Genomic DNA, 18,330 nt, shown 5'->3' with positions numbered 1-18,330 from the left:
ACCCTTTGTACTCCCGCCGTTGCCAGGTCTACTTAAATGAACGTGAAATCCGTTGCCTCAAAGAGGCAGAAGGTCTCCCTTATGCTATGGCAGTTACTCATCTCCGCCTCCAAGGGAGGCTACCCCGTGTTTCTTATTCTCATGTTTCCAAACATCCCCCCACTTCTGGGGTCCCATCTTCTGCAGCCTCCTCTGTTGTTACCCCTCCCATAGCCATTCCGGCATCTAATCCTTTTGCTGTCCTTGGCTCTGACGTCCCGACTACAACTCAGTCTGTTCTCACATCTTCGCATCCTTCCTCACAAGCCCCAGTATCGACAAGACCTCGTACGACACGTAATACCAATCGCCCCTCTACTTCTCAGAAGTCCAAAAAATCCATATTGCTCAAATCTTCTTTGCCCCTTCCTTCCCTTCTTCCACCTCCACACTTTACCTTTCCAGTCTCTGTACCTAGTTCTTCCCCTCCCTCTGGCTCTATTACAAGTGAGGAGATTCACCCTCCTCCTCGTACTATTCCTTCCACCCCCATCCCCTCCCAAGTTTCTCCCTCTTCTGCCACCTCCCAGGTTTCTGCCTCTTCTGTCCCCCCCCAACACTTCATCTCCAGTCCCTTACAATCTTCCCTCCCCCTCTACTTTGGTACAGTCCATTACTGTCCCAATCTTTACTCACCCTCCTCCTTCTATCTCCAATATGGTCTCCCATACATCTTTGAATTCAGAAACACTTAAAGCCATTTCAGAATATATTGCAGAGACTAAACCTTCAATGAACACTGATTCACTTCCTGTTCCTTCTCTTCCCTCTCCTTCATCTTCACAACCCCATTCTTCGCAATGCTCCGTTCCTTCGCTACTTGAACGTCTTCCAATGCCACCACACGTTGACTTTTCTAACCCCTCTAGTTCGTAGGTGCCTTTACCTACAGATTCCTGGTATTTTCTTCATCGCCAATCATGGCCTATTTACAGTGGAATATCCGCGGCCTCAGGGGTAATCGGGGCGAGCTTCAGATGTTGCTTTCCAGGTTTTCCCCTGTTGGTGCTTGCTTACAAGAACCAAAATTACACTCGGCTGTCTTCCAACCTATCTCAGGCTATAATTTATTGTATTCTTCGGATCCTTTCTCAGATGGGACCTTTAATGAAAGTGCCCTTCTTCTACACAATGATATTCCGTACTGTCAACTATTTGTCCATACCTCGCTGCATTACACTGCAGCCCGTATCCACTTGAATATGTGGTTTACAATATGTTCTTTATATCTCTCTCCTTCTCGAGCATTTTCTATCCCAGACTTTGCCTTTCTTGTTTCATACTTACCACCACCACTTCTGTTACTTGGTGATTTTAATGCCCATCATTTCCTCTGGGGGGGGGTCTCATTGTGACTCACGTGGCATCCAGTTGGAGGCTTTTCTCGCCTCTCACCCCCTCCATGTTTTAAATACGGGTACTCCCACCCATTTGGATCCTCGTACTCATACTCTCTCTTGCGTCGATCTATCAGTCTGCTCTTCCTCCACTGCACTAGACTTCACCTGGTCTGTTCTACCGGACTTACATGACAGCGATCATTTTCCAGTCATTCTTACTTCTCCTTCCTATTCACCACCTTTCCGTAGCCCTCGCTGGCAATTTGATCGGGCAAATTGAGATCTTTACTCACATCTCACTGCTTTTAGTGAGGTTCCTTCTTCATCCTCCATTGATGAGCTCCTACACATCTTCTCGACGTCAGTTTATACCGCAGCTTCTCATTCTATACCCCAAACCTCAAGCAGGCATTCTCAGAAGTGCATGCCTTGGTGGTCTCCTGCTTGTGCTCGTGCAGTACGTTTGAAACGTGCTGCATGGGGCAGGTACCGGTACAGTAGAACCGCTGAGAGACTTCTTGATTTTAAGCAGAAGCGTGCGATTGCTCGCCGTGTCATCCATGAAGCTAAACGCACTTGTTGGCGAGACTATGTTTCCACCATCACCTCTGCTTCTTCTATGAGTGCAGTCTGGAAAAAAGTGAGGAAATTGAGTGGTAAATACTCTCCTGGCCCGGCTCCTGTTCTACGGGTCAGTGGTGTTGATGTAGCAAACCCTCTCGACGTTGCCATTGAGCTTGGCACACATCTGGTCCGTATTTCCCGAGGGCTCCATCTATGCCCCTCGTTCCTTTCCTCAAAGTCTGCCAGAGAGTTAGTACCCTTGGACTTTTCTTCTCTCAGAGAAGAACAGTATAATGTGCCTTTTACACTTCAAGAACTGGAGGCAACGCTCTCAGCTTGCCGATCATAGGCAGCTGGGCCTGACGACATTCATATTCGTATGTTACAACATTTACATCGGTCAGCCCTTGTAGTCCTCTTACACCTCTTCAATCTTATTTGGGCACAAGGAGTTCTTCCCCAGCTGTGGAAATCTGCCATTGTTCTCCCTTTCCGCAAACCGGGTACTACAGGACATGATGCCTCCCACTATCACCCCATCGCTCTTACTAGTGCAGTTTGCAAAGTGATGGAACGTCTCGTAAATCGACGTTTAATGTGGTATTTAGAGAGACACAACAGTCTCTCCGCTAGTCAATATGGCTTTCGTAAGGGTCGTTCTACCATAGACCCCTTATTACGCTTGGATACGTATGTTCGTAATGCCTTTGCGAATAATCACTCAGTTATTGCAATGTTTTTTGACCTTGAGAAGGCATATGACACAACTTGGAGGTATAATATTTTGGCCCAGGCCCATTCCTTAGGCCTCCGAGGCAATCTACCATCCTTCCTTAAGAACTTTTTAACTGACAGACATTTCCGTCTCTCAGGGATGCGTTCTAAGCACAACACTTTTCTCCTTGCTATAAATGATTTGGCCTCTGTTCTTCCACCCAATATTTGGTCATCACTCTATGTTGATGACTTCGCTATTGCTTGTGCAGGCGCTGACTGTCATCTTATTGCAGTTTCTCTCCAGCATGCGGTCGAACGTGTTTCCACTTGGGCCACCACGCATGGGTTTAAATTTTCAAGTACCAAAACTCACCAAATTACTTTCACTAGACGCTCTGTTATCTCCGATCATCCTTTGTATCTCTGTGGCTCCCGTATCCCCGAACGTGATATAGTCAGGTTTCTAGGCCTTCTCTTTGACCGTAGGTTATCCTGGAAACCTCACATTACCTCTCTGAAGGCAACTTGTCACAGCCGGCTAAACCTTCTTAAAACCCTTGCTCATCTTTCCTGGGGAGCTGATCGTCGAACTCTGCTTCGCCTACATTCAGCCCTCGTTTTATCGAAACTCGATTATGGTGACCAGATTTATTCTGCGGCCTCTCCTGCTACTCTCTCTAGCCTTAACTCTATCCATCACCAAGGATTACGTTTGTGCCTTGGTGCTTTTCGCTCTTCCCCTGTTGAGAGCCTCTATACAGAAGCGAATGTTCCATCCTTGTCTGATCGCCGTGATGCCCATTGCCTTCGCTACTATGTACGCTCTCACGATCTCCACAATCCTTCCATTTATAGAATGGTCACCGATATTAGTAGACATTCTTTATTCGTTCGCCGCCCCTGTTTGCTCCGTCCCTTTTCTCTTCGCCTACATTCACTCTTGTCTTCCCTTCAGTTACCACCTTGATATGTTCATGTAGCATCTCACTTTTCCCTACCCCCCTGGGAAGTTCCAGCTGTTCGGGTCTGTTCTTTCTCACTCCCTTGCTCGAAAGCTCAACTGCCTACGGTGGCTTCCCGCTCTCTTTTTCTTGATCAATTCCACTCCCATTCTCATGCCACCGCTGTGTACACAGATGGCTCTAAGTCTTCAGACGGCGTCGGATTCGCAGCAGTGTTTCCGGGGAGCGTCGTGCTGGGGCATTTACTATCTTAACTAGCATTTTTACTGCTGAACTGTATGCCATTCTTGCAGCACTTATTCGTATCGCATTTATGCCTGTGTCATCATTTGTAGTAGTCTCAGACTCCCTTAGTGCTCTACAGGCTATACGAAAATTTGATACATCTCATCCCCTAGTTCTTCGTATCCAACTTTGGCTATGCAGTATCTCTACGAAACATAAAGATATTGTTTTTTGTTGGGTCCCTGGTCATGTCGACGTACAGGGCAATGAACAGGCAGACACTGCTGCACGGTCAGCAGTACATGACCTACCAATTTCCTATCGAGGTGTTCCATTTCTGGACTATTTTGCTGCAATAGCTACCCACCTTCGCACCCGTTGGCAACAACGTTGGTCAATTCTGCTCGGTAACAAACTTCATTCTATTAAACCGAGTATAGGTTACTGGCCGTCTTCTTGTCATCAGTGCCGAGGTTGGGAGACCACTCTCTCCCGCCTTCGCTTTGGCCACACTCGTCTTACTCATGGGTATCTCATGGAGAGGCACCCTGTTCCTCTCTGTGAGCAGTGTCAAGTTCCAGAATCGATTAACCACATTCTGTTAGACTGCCCTCTCTATCAACGAGCACGCAGAATTTACCTCCAACGTCGTCTTCGTTCTACTACTTTCTCTTTACCTTCCCTTCTTGCTGATGGACCCTCCTTTAATCCTGACTCTCTCATTGACTTTTTGACAACGACTGATTTACTCAACAAACTCTGATGATACTTTTCGCACTCCCCTCAGCCTTTTCTAGTTCAGTCTCTTGCTGCCCTTTACCCTTTCACCATCCACTACCCCACTGTTATCCATAACCTATTACTCATCCATCTCCCTTTTGCCACCTGATGCCCTCGCTTCCTTCCTGCCCTGCAGCGCTGTATAGCCCTTGTGGCTTAGCACTTCTTTTTTATTATAATAATAATCTGGAAAAAGTACAGAGGAGGATGACAAAGATGATCCCATGTATCAGAAACCTTCCCTATGAGGATAGACTGACGCCCTGAATCTCCACTCTCTCGAAAGGCGTAGAATTAGGGGGGATATGATCGAGGTGTATAAATGGAAAACAGGAATAAATAAAGGGGATGTAAATAGCGTGCTGAAAATTTCCAGCTAAGAGAGGACTCGCAGCAATGGTTTCAAGTTGGAAAAATTCAGATTTGGTAATAGAGTCTGGTAATAGTAATAGAGTCGTGGATGAGTGGAACAAACTCCCAAGTACAGTTATTCAGGTTAAAACGTTGTGTAGTTTTAAAAATAGGTTAGATAAATACATGAGTGGGTGTGGGTGGGTGTTAGTTGGACCTGGCTAGCTTGTGCTGCTGGATCTGGTGCCGTGCTCCATCCTTGAGTGGAGGTGACCAGACTGGGTGGGTCATTGGGCTAATCCGGAAGGGGTGGACATGGACCTGCTCCACATGGGTCAGTAAGCATATTGCAGTGTTCCTTCTTTCTTATGTTTTTATATAGTTTTGAAATGGCTGGTGGTATTATTTAATAAATGTATGGAAGAGGGTAAGGTACCTAGGGATTAGCAGAGAGCATGCATAGTTCCTTTGTATAAAGGCAAAGGGGATAAAAGAGAGTGCAAAAAATGTAGGGGAATAAGTCTGTTGAGTATACCTGGTAAAGTGTATGGTAGAGTTATTATTGAAAGAACTAAGAGTAAGACGGAGAGTAGGATAGCAGATGAACAAGGAGGCTTTAGGAAAGGTAGGGGGTGTGTGGACCAGGTGTTTACAGTGAAACATATAGATAAACAGTATTTAGAAAAGGGTAAAGATGTTTTTGTGGCATTTATGGATTTGGGAAAGGCATATGACAGGGTGGATAAGGGGGGCAATGTGGCAGATGTTGCAGGTGTATGGTGTAGGAGGTAGGTTACTGAAAGCAGTGAAGAGTTTTTACGAGGATAGTGAGGCTCAGGCTAGAGTATGTAGGAGAGAGGGAAATTATTTCCCAGTAAAAGTAGGCCTTAGACAAGGATATGTGATGTCACTGAGGCTCTTCAAAATATTAATAGATGGAGTTGTAAGAGAAGTGAATGCTCGGGTGTTGGCAAAAGGTGTGAAGTTAAAAGATAAAGAATCAAACACAAAATGGGAGTTGTCACAGTTATTCTTTGCTGATGACACTGTGCTTTTGGGAGATTCTGAAGAGAAGTTGCAAAGGTTGGTGGATGAATTTGGTAGGGCATATTAAAAGAAGAAAATTAAAAGTGAATATAGAAAAGAGTAAGGTTATGAGGATAAAAAGATTAGGTGGCGAAAGATTGGATATCAGATTGGAGGGAGAGAGTATGGAGGAGGTGAATGTATTCAGATATTTAGCAGTGGACGTGTCAGCAGATGATTCTATGAAGGATGAGGTGAATCATAGAATTGATGAGGGGAAAAGTGTGAGTGGTGCACTTAGAAGTCACTGGAGACAAAGAACTTTGTCTGTGGAAGCAAAGAGGGAATGTATGAGAGTATAGTTGTACCAACACTCTTGTATGGGTGTGAAGCATGGGTGATGAATATTGCAATGAGGAGAAGGCTGGAGGCAGTGGAGATGTCATGTCTGAGGGCAATGTGTGGTGTGAATATATTGCAGAGAATTCGTAGTTTGGAAATTAAAAGAAGGTGTGGGATTACCAAAACTATTATCCAGAGGGCTGAGGAGGGGTTGTTGAGGTGGTTCGGACATGTAGAGAGAATGGAACAAAACAGAATGACTTTGAGAGTGTATAAATCTGTAGCGGAGGGAAGGCAGGGTATGGGTAGGCCTAGGAAGGGTTGGAGGAAGGGGTAAAGGAGGTTTTGTGTGTTAGGGGTTGGATTCCAGCAAGCTTGCATGAGCATATTTGATAGGAGTTAATGGAGACAAACGGTTTTTAATACTTGACGTGCTGTTGGAGTGTAAGCAAAGTAACATTTATGAAGGGATTCAAGGAAACCGGCAGGCCAGACTTGAGTCCTGGAGATGGGAAGTACAGTTTCTACACTCTGAAGGAGGTGTGTTAATGTTGCAGTTTAAAAACTGTAGTGTAAAGCACCCTTCTGGCAAGACAGTGATGGAGTGAATGATGAAAGTTTTTCTTCTTCGGGCCACCCTGCCTTGGTGGGAATCGGCCGATGTGTTAAAAAAAATAATACTTGATTTCTCAACACACGTCTTGTACGTAAAGAGTAACGACATTCAGGTTGTTGCTCTGGCTGGCTTTTAGAGGCAGAGAGTACTGAGTCAGACAGATTGTCATTGTCAGTCACAACATTCTGGTTGTCAGGGACCTCCTCCTCATCGCATACTAACTTCATGTGATATAAATGTGATTCTTTATACTGACCAGTACTGATTTCTCTAACTTTATCCTTATTGCCATTAATATGTTCAACTACTCGATATGGACCTATAAACTTTTGATCAAGCGCATGGTGGACGTCTTATTAAAATTGGTCAGCATTTCTATCGAACCTACTTTAATTTTGGTTGGTTTAGCTCGAGTATTAGTAACTTGTAAATTCTGCTAATTCTGAGCTAAGCTGGTACAGGTTGCTATGAAATCGTCAGGATTGTAATTCGGTTTAGGTTCAGAATACAACAATGCTTATCTGCACAGTACAACGCATAATGTGGAGTGTCACCTATGGAAGCATTGTCAGCAAAATTTATAGCACATGGTACGTCAGGTATAATATCATCCCAGGTCACACTTTTGGGATTGATAGTGGCTCTCAAAACACGTCTAGCACTTTCTTATTAGTTCTTTCCAATAGACCATTAGAAGCAGCGTGATGTGGAACAACCTTTGAATCAAAACTGAAAACCAGACATTCCTGTGGCACTCCTCAGTAAGTAAGTTTGTTCAGGTATACACAAATACAGTTACATAGAATTATCTTATTCCCTTATTCCCTTCCTCTTTTTGGCCTTTGGGATTCTTCCCACAAGCATGCTAGTTCCGTGATAGTAGGTTGGTAGACAGCAACCACCCCGGGAGGTACTACCATCCTGTGGTAAAAGGTTGGTAGACATCAACCACCCAGGGAGGTACTACCGTCCTGTGGTAGTAGGTTGGTAGACAGCAACCACCCAGGGAGGTACTACCATCCTGTGGTAGTAGATTGGTAGACAGCAACCACCCCGGGAGGTACTACCATCCTGTGATAGTAGGTTGGTAGACAGCAACCACCCCGGGAGGTACTACCATCCTGTGGTAGTAGGTTGGTAGACAGCAACCACCCCGGGAGGTACTACCATCCTGTGGTAGTAGGTTGGTAGACAGCAACCACCCCGGGAGGTACTACCATCCTGTGGTAGTAGGTTGGTAGACAGCAACCACCCCGGGAGGTACTACCATCCTGTGGTAGTAGGTTGTTAGACAGCAACCACCCTGGGAGGTACTACCATCCTGTGGTAGTAGGTTGGTAGACAGCAATCACCCAGGGAGGTACTACCATCCTGTGGTAGTAGGTTGGTAGACAGCAACCACCCAGGGAGGTACTACCGTCATGTGATAGTAGGCTGGTAGACAGCAACCACCCAGGGAGGTACTACCGTCCTGTGATAGTAGGTTGGTAGACAGCAACCACCCAGGGAGGTACTACCGTCATGTGATAGTAGGTTGGTAGACAGCAACCACCCAGGGAGGTACTACCATCCTGTGGTAGTAGGTTGGTAGACAGCAACCACCCAGGGAGGTACTACCGTCATGTGATAGTAGGTTGGTAGACAGCAACCACCCAGGGAGGTACTACCATACTGTGGTAGTAGGTTGGTAGACAGCAACCACCCAGGGAGGTACTACCATCCTGTGGTAGTAGGTTGGTAGACAGCAACCACCCAGGGAGGTACTACCGTCATGTGATAGTAGGTTGGTAGACAGCAACCACCATGGGAGGTACTACCGTCCTGTGATAGTAGGTTGGTAGACAGCAACCACCCAGGGAGGTACTACCGTCCTGTGGCAGTAGGTTGGTAGACAGCAACCACCCAGGGAGGTACTACCATCCTGTGGTAGTAGGTTGGTAGACAGCAACCACCCTGGGAGGTACTACCATCCTGTGGTAGTAGGTTGGTAGACAGCAATCACCCAGGGAGGTACTACCATCCTGTGGTAGTAGGTTGGTAGACAGCAACCACCCAGGGAGGTACTACCGTCCTGTGGTAGTAGGGTGGTAGACAGCAGTACCATCACCCAGGGAGGTACTACCATCCTGTGGTAGTAGGTTGGTAGACAGCAACCACCCAGGGAGGTACTACCGTCATGTGATAGTAGGCTGGTAGACAGCAACCATCCAGGGAGGTACTACCGTCCTGTGATAGTAGGTTGGTAGACAGCAACCACCCAGGGAGGTACTACCGTCATGTGATAGTAGGTTGGTAGACAGCAACCACCCAGGGAGGTACTACCATCCTGTGGTAGTAGGTTGGTAGACAGCAACCACCCAGGGAGGTACTACCGTCATGTGATAGTAGGTTGGTAGACAGCAACCACCCAGGGAGGTACTACCATCCTGTGGTAGTAGGTTGGTAGACAGCAACCACCCAGGGAGGTACTACCATCCTGTGGTAGTAGGTTGGTAGACAGCAACCACCCAGGGAGGTACTACCGTCATGTGATAGTAGGTTGGTAGACAGCAACCACCATGGGAAGTACTACCGTCCTGTGATAGTAGGTTGGTAGACAGCAACCACCCAGGGAGGTACTACCGTCCTGTGGCAGTAGGTTGGTAGACAGCAACCACCCAGGGAGGTACTACCATCCTGTGGTAGTAGGTTGGTAGACAGCAACCACCCAGGGAGGTACTACCATCCTGTGGTAGTAGGTTGGTAGACAGAAACCACCCAGGGAGGTACTACCGTCCTGTGGTAGTAGGTTGGTAGACAGCAACCACCCAGGGAGGTATTACCGTCCTGTGGTAGTAGGTTGGTAGACAGCAACCACCCAGGGAGGTACTACCATCCTGTGGTATTAGGTTGGTAGACAGAAACCACCCAGGGAGGTACTACCGCCCTGTGGTAGTAGGCTGGTAGACAGCAACCACCCAGGGAGGTACTACCGTCCTGTGGTAGCAGGCTGGTAGACAGCAACCACCCAGGGAGGTACTACCGTCCTGTGGTAGTAGGTTGGTAGACAGCAACCACCAAGGGAGGTACTACCGTCCTGTGGTAGCAGGTTGGTAGACAGCAACCACCCATTGAGGTACTACCGTCCTGTGGTGGTAGGTTGGTAGACAGCAACCACCCAGGGAGGTACTACTGTCCTGTGGTAGTAGGATGGTAGACAGCAACCGCCCAGGGAGGTACTACCGTCCTGTGGTAGTAGGTTGGTAGACAGCAACCACCCAGGGAGGTACTACCATCCTGCGGTAGTAGGTTGGTAGACAGCAACCATCCAGGGAGGTACTTCTGTCCTGTCGTAGTAGACTGATAGACAGCAACCGCCCAGGGAGGTACTACCGTCCTGTGGTAGTAGGTTGGTAGATAGCAACCACCCAAGAAGGTACTACCGTCCTGTGGTAGTAGGTTAATAGACAGCAACCACCCAGGGAGGTGCTACCGTCCTGCCAAGTGAGTATAAAACGAAAGCCTGTAATTGTTTTACATGATGGTAGGATTGCTGGTGTCTTGTCTGTCTCATAAACATGCAAGATTACAGGTACGTCTTTCTACTTCTTACACTTATGTCACACTACACATGCCTGTACAAGCGTGTATATATATATATATATATATATATATATATATATATATATATATATATATATATATATATATATATATATATAGACACCCCTCTCGGTTTTCTGCTATTTTCTTTCTAGTTCTTGTTCTTGTTTATTTCCTCTTATCTCCATGGGGAAGTGGAACAGAATTCTTCCTCCATAAGCCATGCGTGTTGTAAGAGGCGACTAAAATGCCGGGAGCAAGGGGCTAGTAACCCCTTCTCCTGTATAAATTACCAAATTTAAAAAGAGAAACTTTCGTTTTTCTTTTTGGGCCCCCCTGCCTCGGTGGGATACGGCCGGTGTGTTAAAAAAAAATCAGACTTGTTAACACATTTAAATGACACTAACAAACACTAATAATTTGGAAGCCTAATTAATTTTTAATGGAGAAAGTAAACCAAGAATAAAGGTATGCAAAATTCCTTGAAAATACAAATTAAACAGTATTGCTATTGTTAGTCAAAAGTAAACAAGTACAACTAATGTGACATTTTATTGTGGCAACGTTTCGCTCTCCAGGAGCTTTATCAAGCTGTTACAAACAGTACATGGACACAGAGGATATATATAGACTCAGAGTGAGATGCAATACTAGTGGTAGTAGTAATATTAGTTGTATTAGTAACACAATATGGTCGAACAATCAACTTGCACATGAATAAAGCATATAAAAGCTATTACTTGGGTAGCATAAAAATAGGTTAAATAAATATTTTTGTTAGTGGTTGGAATTCCGAAGGTCTGTTTCTTTGTTCCTCCTCTGTTATATTCTTGTGTAGTATTAGCAGCAGTAACTATGTAATGGCAGCGATTATTGTTTTGTGTAGGATTTTTGCTAATACTGCGGAGATAATGAAGTTGCTTTTATTTTGCTTGTGTTAGAAACAGCGATTAATGATGATTCAAGGCATTTATGTCTGCGGAAATTAGGTTCTCTGATCACTAGTCGGGTGTCGTTGAATTTCATGTGACTGATGGAATTCCGGTGTTGTACGCGAGGGTTGTTCAAGTTATCGTTCCTACATGCGTTAATGTGTTAACCTGGAGTGTGAGCGAGATGTTAAATGTGTTAACCTGAAGTGTGAGCGAGATGTTAAATGTGTTAACCTGAAGTGTGAGCGAGATGTTAAATGTGTTAACCTGAAGTGTGAGCGAGATGTTAAATGTGTTAACCTGAAGTGTGAGCGAGATGTTAAATGTGTTAACCTGAAGTGTGAGCGAGATGTTAAATATGTTAATATAAAGTCTGAGGTATGTCAGTTTTCTTCCATTATAACATTGTACAATATTATAGATTTATTTTAGTGCCTGTGTATATTCGAATTATTATACATATGTACACATGAATGTGTATTTGTATACATGATGTGTATATGTATATATGTGCCATTACATGTGTATGTATCCCTGAGTGTGTATCCTTTCGTGGGTCTGCATATGTTTACGTATGTATTGACAGGCATGTATGTATGAATATATTAACACAAAAGACATATAAAATGTTGGTGGATGTGTACATGTTTCTTACTGGTAATACTGATGTATATTCTGATGACATGAAATTATGAGTTTGGGAAGATTTAAGATACGTTTCACTCACTAGGAGGTTTCTTAATGTATGTTGTATGTATCTAATTGATGTATTTCTTGCAATATTGAAGGTATCCATTATCTTTCTCAATTTTAGTTATTTTTTTCCCCAACAAAATAGTAACTTACTGTACTGTACTTAAAACTGATAGCTGAACTAAGAGCTTTCATTCAGCTTTGTTTCTGTAATTTAGCTTTAATAGGTACACCTCAGGTGCTCCATGACACATCCAGTTGTGCTCTAGCTCCTTCCACTTGTTAGCTACCATATTCACTGAAATTTCTCTGATGTCATTTTATATTCTACCATGGAATGTTTTATCGCCATCCTTTGGTATTCATAAAACAAGTCTTCACAAACCCCTCACGAAATGAAGTCGAGAAGTATGACATCAGGGAATCATGGGAGCCAAATAATGGGACCATCTGGTCAAATTCATCTTACAGAGACCTCCATTGTATCATAGTTTTACTATCATATACAAACAAGTATCTTTTTTTTTCTTTTTTAAAATATTGTACTAAACTTTTGATATCCGACGAGAACTTTATTAGCTCTTGACTTAATTGATCCCATCAAGTTTTATGCAGACACTATCATTATGCAGTAAATAACAGTTAAATATAGTTTCTGTCAATGTTTGGCCAACACAGTGGATTGAATAATCTTAAACTATATTAGCCGCTTCCCATCTAGGTAAGAATACTCATTATGACTAATAGTTAATACCTCGCTTCAAGTGCTCAAGTATGATTGGTACAGTTAATACCTCGCTTCAAGTGCTCACGTATGATTGGTACAGTTAATACCTTGCTACAAGTGCTCAGGTATGATTGGTACAGATAATACCTCGCTACAAGTGCTTAATGATGACTGGTACAGTTAATACCTCGCTACAAGTGCTCAAGTATGACTGGTACAGTTAATACCTCGCTTCAAGTGCTCAAGTATGATTGGTACAGTTAATACCTCGCTTCAAGTGCTCACGTATGATTGGTACAGTTAATACCTCGCTTCAAGTGCTCACATATGATTGGTACAGTTAATACCTTGCTACAAGTGCTCAGGTATGATTGGTACAGATAATACCTCGCTACAAGTGCTTAATGATGACTGGTACAGTTAATACCTCGCTACAAGTGCTCAAGTATGATTGATACAGTTAATACCTCGCTACATGTGTTCAGGTATGATTGGTACAGCTAATACCTCGCTACAAGTGCTCAAGTATGAATGGCACAGTTAATACCTCGTTAAAACTGCTTAAGTATGACTGGTACAGTTAATACCTTGCTACAAGTGCTCAAGTACGAATGGTAGTTAATACCTCGCTACAAGTGTTCGAGTATGACTGTTGCAGTTAATACCTCGCTACAAGTGTTCAGGTATGAGTGGTACAGTTAATAACTCGCTATAAGTGCGTAATGATGACTGGTACAGTCAATACCTCGCTACAAGTGCTCAAGTATGACTGGTACAGTTAATATCTCGCTACAAGTGCTCAAGTATGACTGTTGCAGTTAATACCTCGCTACAAGTGTTCAGGTATGAGTGGTACAGTTAATACCTCGCTATAAGTGCGTAATGATGACTGATACAGTCAATACCCCGCTACAAGTGCTCAAGTATGACTGGTACAGTTAATATCTCGCTACAAGTGATCAAGTATGATTGGTACAATTAATACCTCGCCACAAGTGCTCAAGTATGACTGATACAGTTAATACCTCGCTACAAGTGCTCAAGTATGATTGGTGCAGTTAATACCTCGCTACAAGTGCTCAAGTATGATTGGTACAATTAATACCTCGCTACAAGTGCTCAAGTATGACTGAAACAGTTAATACCTCGCTACAAGTGCTCAAGTATGATTGGTGCAGTTAATACCTCGCTACAAGTGCTCAAGTATGACTGATACAGTTAATACCTCGCTACAAGTGCTCAAGTATGATTGGTGCAGTTAATACCTCGCTACAAGTGCTCAAGTATGATTGGTGCAGTTAATACCTCGCTACAAGTGCTCAAGTATGACTGATACAGTTAATACCTCGCTACAAGTGCTCAAGTATGATTGGTACAGTTAATACCTCGCTACAAGTGCTCAAGTATGACTGATATAGTTAATACCTCGCTACAAGTGCTCAAGTATGATTGGTGCAGTTAATACCTCGCTACAAGTGCTCAAGTATGATTGGTGCAGTTAATACCTCGCTACAAGTGCTCAAGTATGATTGGTACAGTTAATACCTCGCTACAAGTGCTCAAGTATGATTGGTGCAGTTAATACCTCGCTACAAGTGCTCAAGTATGATTGGTACAGTTAATACCTCGCTACAAGTGCTCAAGTATGACTGGTACAATTAATACCTCGCTACAAGTGCTCAAGTATGATTGGTACAGTTAATACCTCGCTACAAGTGCTCAAGTATGATTGGTGCAGTTAATACCTCGCTACAAGTGCTCAAGTATGATTGGTACAGTTAATACCTCGCTACAAGTGCTCAAGTATGACTGGTACAATTAATACCTCGCTACAAGTGCTCATGAATGGTTTAGTTAATACCTCACTACAATTGCTCAAGTATGATTGGTGCAGTTAATACCTGGTTAATAGTGCTCAAGTATGACTGGTACAGTTAATACCTTGCTACAAGTGCTCAAGTATGATTGGTACAGTTAATACCTCGCTACAAGTGCTCAAGTGTGACTGTTACAGTTAATTCCTCGCTACAAGTGTTCAAGTATGATTGGTACAATTAATACCTCGCTACAATTGCTCAGGTATGACTGATACAGTTAATACCTCGCTACAAGTGCTCAAGTATGATTGGTACAGCTAATACCTCGCTACAAATGCTCAAGAATGACTGGTACAGTTAATACCTTGCTACAAGTGCTCAAGTATGACTGGTACAGTTAATACCTCGCTACAAGTGCTCAAGTATGACTGGTACAGTTAATACCTCCCTACAAGTGCTCAAGTATGACTGGTACAGTTAATACCTCGCTACAAGTGCTCAAGTATGATTCGTACAGTTAATACCTCGCTACAAGTGCTCAAGTATGACTGGTACAGATAATACCCCGCTACAAGTGCTCAAGTATGACTGGTACAGTTAATACCTCGCTACAAGTGCTCAAGTATGATTGGTACAATTAATACCTCGCTACAAGTGCTCAAGTATGAATGGTAAAGTTAATACCTCGCTACAAGTGCTCAAGTATGATTCGTACATTTAATACCTCGCTACAAGTGCTCAAGTATGACTGGTACAGTTAATACCTCGCTACAAGTGCTCAAGTATCATTGGTACAATTAATACCTCGCTACAAGTGCTCAAGTATGACTGATACAGTTAATTCTTCGCTACATGTGCTCAAGTATGACTGGTACAGTTAATACCTCGCTACAAGTGCTCAAGTATGACTGGTACAGTTAATTCTTCGCTACAAGTGCTGAAGTATGACAGGTACGGTTAATACCTCGCTACAAGTGCTCAAGTATGAATGGTATAGTTAATACCTCGCTACAAGTGCTTAAGTATGACTGGTACAGATAATACCTTGCTACAAGTGCTCAAGTATGACTGGTACAGATAATACCTTGCTACAAGTGCTCAAGGATGACTGGTACAGATAATACCTTGCTACAAGTGCTCAAGTATGACTGGTACAGTTAATACCTTGCTACAAGTGCTCAAGTATGACTGGTACAGATAATACCTTGCTACAAGTGCTCAATTATGACTGGTACAGATAATACCTCGCTACAAGTGCTCAAGTATGACTGGTACAGATAATACCTTGCTACAAGTGCTCAATTATGACTGGTACAGTTAATACCTTGCTACAAGTGCTCAAGTATGACTGGTACAGATAATACCTTGCTACAAGTGCTCAAGGATGACTGGTACAGATAATACCTTGCTACAAGTGCTCAAGTATGACTGGTACAGTTAATACCTTGCTACAAGTGCTCAAGTATGACTGGTACAGATAATACCTTGCTACAAGTGCTCAAGGATGACTGGTACAATACCTCGCTACAAATGCTCAAGTGTGGCTACTGAAATAACCCTCTGAACTACACACATACAAACACATACTGATGCTCATTTGCTTGTATAAACATAATTAGATGAATAATCATTTTGACTCTTACCGAATGTAATTTTAATTATCTCTTTCGTTTGCAGACATGGGTCTTCGAATATGTTAGCTGCATTCCTGTCGTTGGAGAAATAGTTCGTGTCGCTGAGAACAATCTTTTAAGTTTAAACTTGTTCCTGTGTAATTCCCTACCAACTGTTGCACTGTGTTATCGTTGCCTTGAGACAAGCATTGTAAACATAATAATGGCGGTGCTGGCACTGTGGACAAGAACTCTACACTGCCTTAAATTTAAACAGTCTTGATATACTGAAGATTCAACTGAATACAGTCCATTGTCACCTTGTTGTCTTATAACTCTGAAATTCAGTTATTGTTTACAGTCACAGTATTATAAATGATAAAAAGTATTCGCTAGTGTTTTAATCTTAAGAAGCTAGGTGTCTGCTGCTGCTCACTAGCTAGCAGTCTGCTGCTACTCTCACTAGCTAGCAGTCTGCTGCTATTCTCACTAGCTAGCAGTCTACTGCTACTCTCACTAGCTAGCAGTCTTCTGCTACTCTCACTAGCTAGCAGTCTTCTGCTACTCTCACTAGCTAGCAGTCTTCTACTCTCACTAGTTAGTCTTCTGCTACTTTCACTAGCTAGCAGTCTTTTGCTACTCACTAGCTAGCAGTATTGTTTCACTAGCTAGCAGTCTGCTGCTGCTCTCACTAGCTAGTAGTCTGCTGCTGCTCTCACTAGCTAGCAGTCTGCTGCTGCTCTCACTTGCTAGCATTCTGCTGCTGCTCACTGGCTACCACTCTGCTGCTGCTCTCACTTGCTAGCATTCTGCTGCTCTCACTAACTAGCAGTCTGTTGCTGCTGCTCTCACTAACTAGCAGTCTGCTGCTGCTGCTCTCACTAGCTAGCAGTCTGCTGCTGCTGCTCTCACTAGCTAGAAGTCTACTGCTGCTGCTGCTCTCTAGCTAGCAGTCTGCTGCTGCTCTCTCTAGCTAGCAGTCTGCTGCTGCTCTAACTAGCAGTCTGCTGCTGCTGCTCTCACTAACTAGCAGTCTGCTGCTGCTGCTCTCACTAGCTAGCATTCTACTGCTGCTGCTCTCTCTAGCTAGCAGCCTGCTGCTGCTCTCACTAGCTAGCAGTCTGCTGCTGCTGCTCTCACTAGCTAGCAGTCTGCTGCTGCTGCTCTCACTAGTTAGCAGTCTGCTGCTGCTCTCACTAGCTAGCAGTCTGCTGCTGCTCTCACTAGCTAGCAGTCTGCTGCTGCTGCTGCTGCTCTCACTAGCTAGCAGTCTGCTGCTGCTGCTGCTGCTCTCACTAGCTAGCAGTCTGCTGCTGCTGCTGCTCTCACTAGCTAGTATGCTGCTGCTGCTGCTCTCACTAGCTAGCAGTCTGCTGCTGCTGCTCTCACTAGCTAGCAGTCTGCTGCTGCTGCTCTCACTAGCTAGCAGTCTGCTGCTGCTGCTGCTCTCACTAGCTAGCAGTCTGCTGCTGCTCTCACTAGCTAGCAGTCTGCTGCTGCTGCTCTCACTAGCTAGCAGTCTGCTGCTGCTGCTCTCACTAGCTAGCAGTCTGCTGCTGCTGCTCTCACTAGCTAGCAGTCTGCTGCTGCTCTCACTAGCTAGCAGTCTGCTGCTGCTCTCACTAGCTAGCAGTCTGTTGCTGCTGCTGCTCTCACTAGCTAGCAGTCTGCTGCTGCTCACTAGCCAGACCAACAACAGCCGCCTCTTCCCTAGACACCCTATGACCCCTACATCTTTAGCGCTCCATTAAAATATCAATGATGAGAAGTAATGACAAGTTTTGTTTGCCTTCCCTTGATGCTGGAGAAAGGTTCTTGATCCAAGGCATTGACTCTCTTCCCAGTAAACATAAGATGTTAGGAATCCGAGTAATTTTTGCTGGAAATTCCAGTAATTCTGATCATCGTTTTTAATTATGAGTATGATGGCCTGGAAGGTACCTCAGTCTGATTAAAAGCTCTTGGTCCAAGGTATTGAGAGCTACCATTACATTCTTTCAGAAT

The 18,330-nt window shown here is 44.1% G+C and overlaps 1 protein-coding gene across 1 annotated transcript in view; it reads left to right on the top strand.

Moving 5' to 3' along the window:
• The window catches only part of LOC128696232 (uncharacterized), a 93,577-nt gene extending 75,479 nt beyond the window's left edge, over positions 1-18,098 (top strand). Inside the window, exon 5 of the mRNA XM_053787359.2 lies at positions 16,391-18,098. Within this exon, the coding sequence (XP_053643334.2) occupies positions 16,391-16,609 (219 nt within the window). The 3' untranslated portion in view covers positions 16,610-18,098. The remainder of the gene's footprint in view (positions 1-16,390) is intronic.
• Positions 18,099-18,330: the final 232 nt, after the last annotated feature.

This window comes from Cherax quadricarinatus, chromosome 39 (assembly GCF_038502225.1).
Source record: "Cherax quadricarinatus isolate ZL_2023a chromosome 39, ASM3850222v1, whole genome shotgun sequence".
Classification (NCBI taxonomy): Eukaryota; Metazoa; Arthropoda; class Malacostraca; order Decapoda; family Parastacidae; genus Cherax; species Cherax quadricarinatus.
The sequence above is the reverse complement of the archived record's forward strand: the minus strand, read 5'-3'. Positions and strand labels throughout refer to the sequence as shown.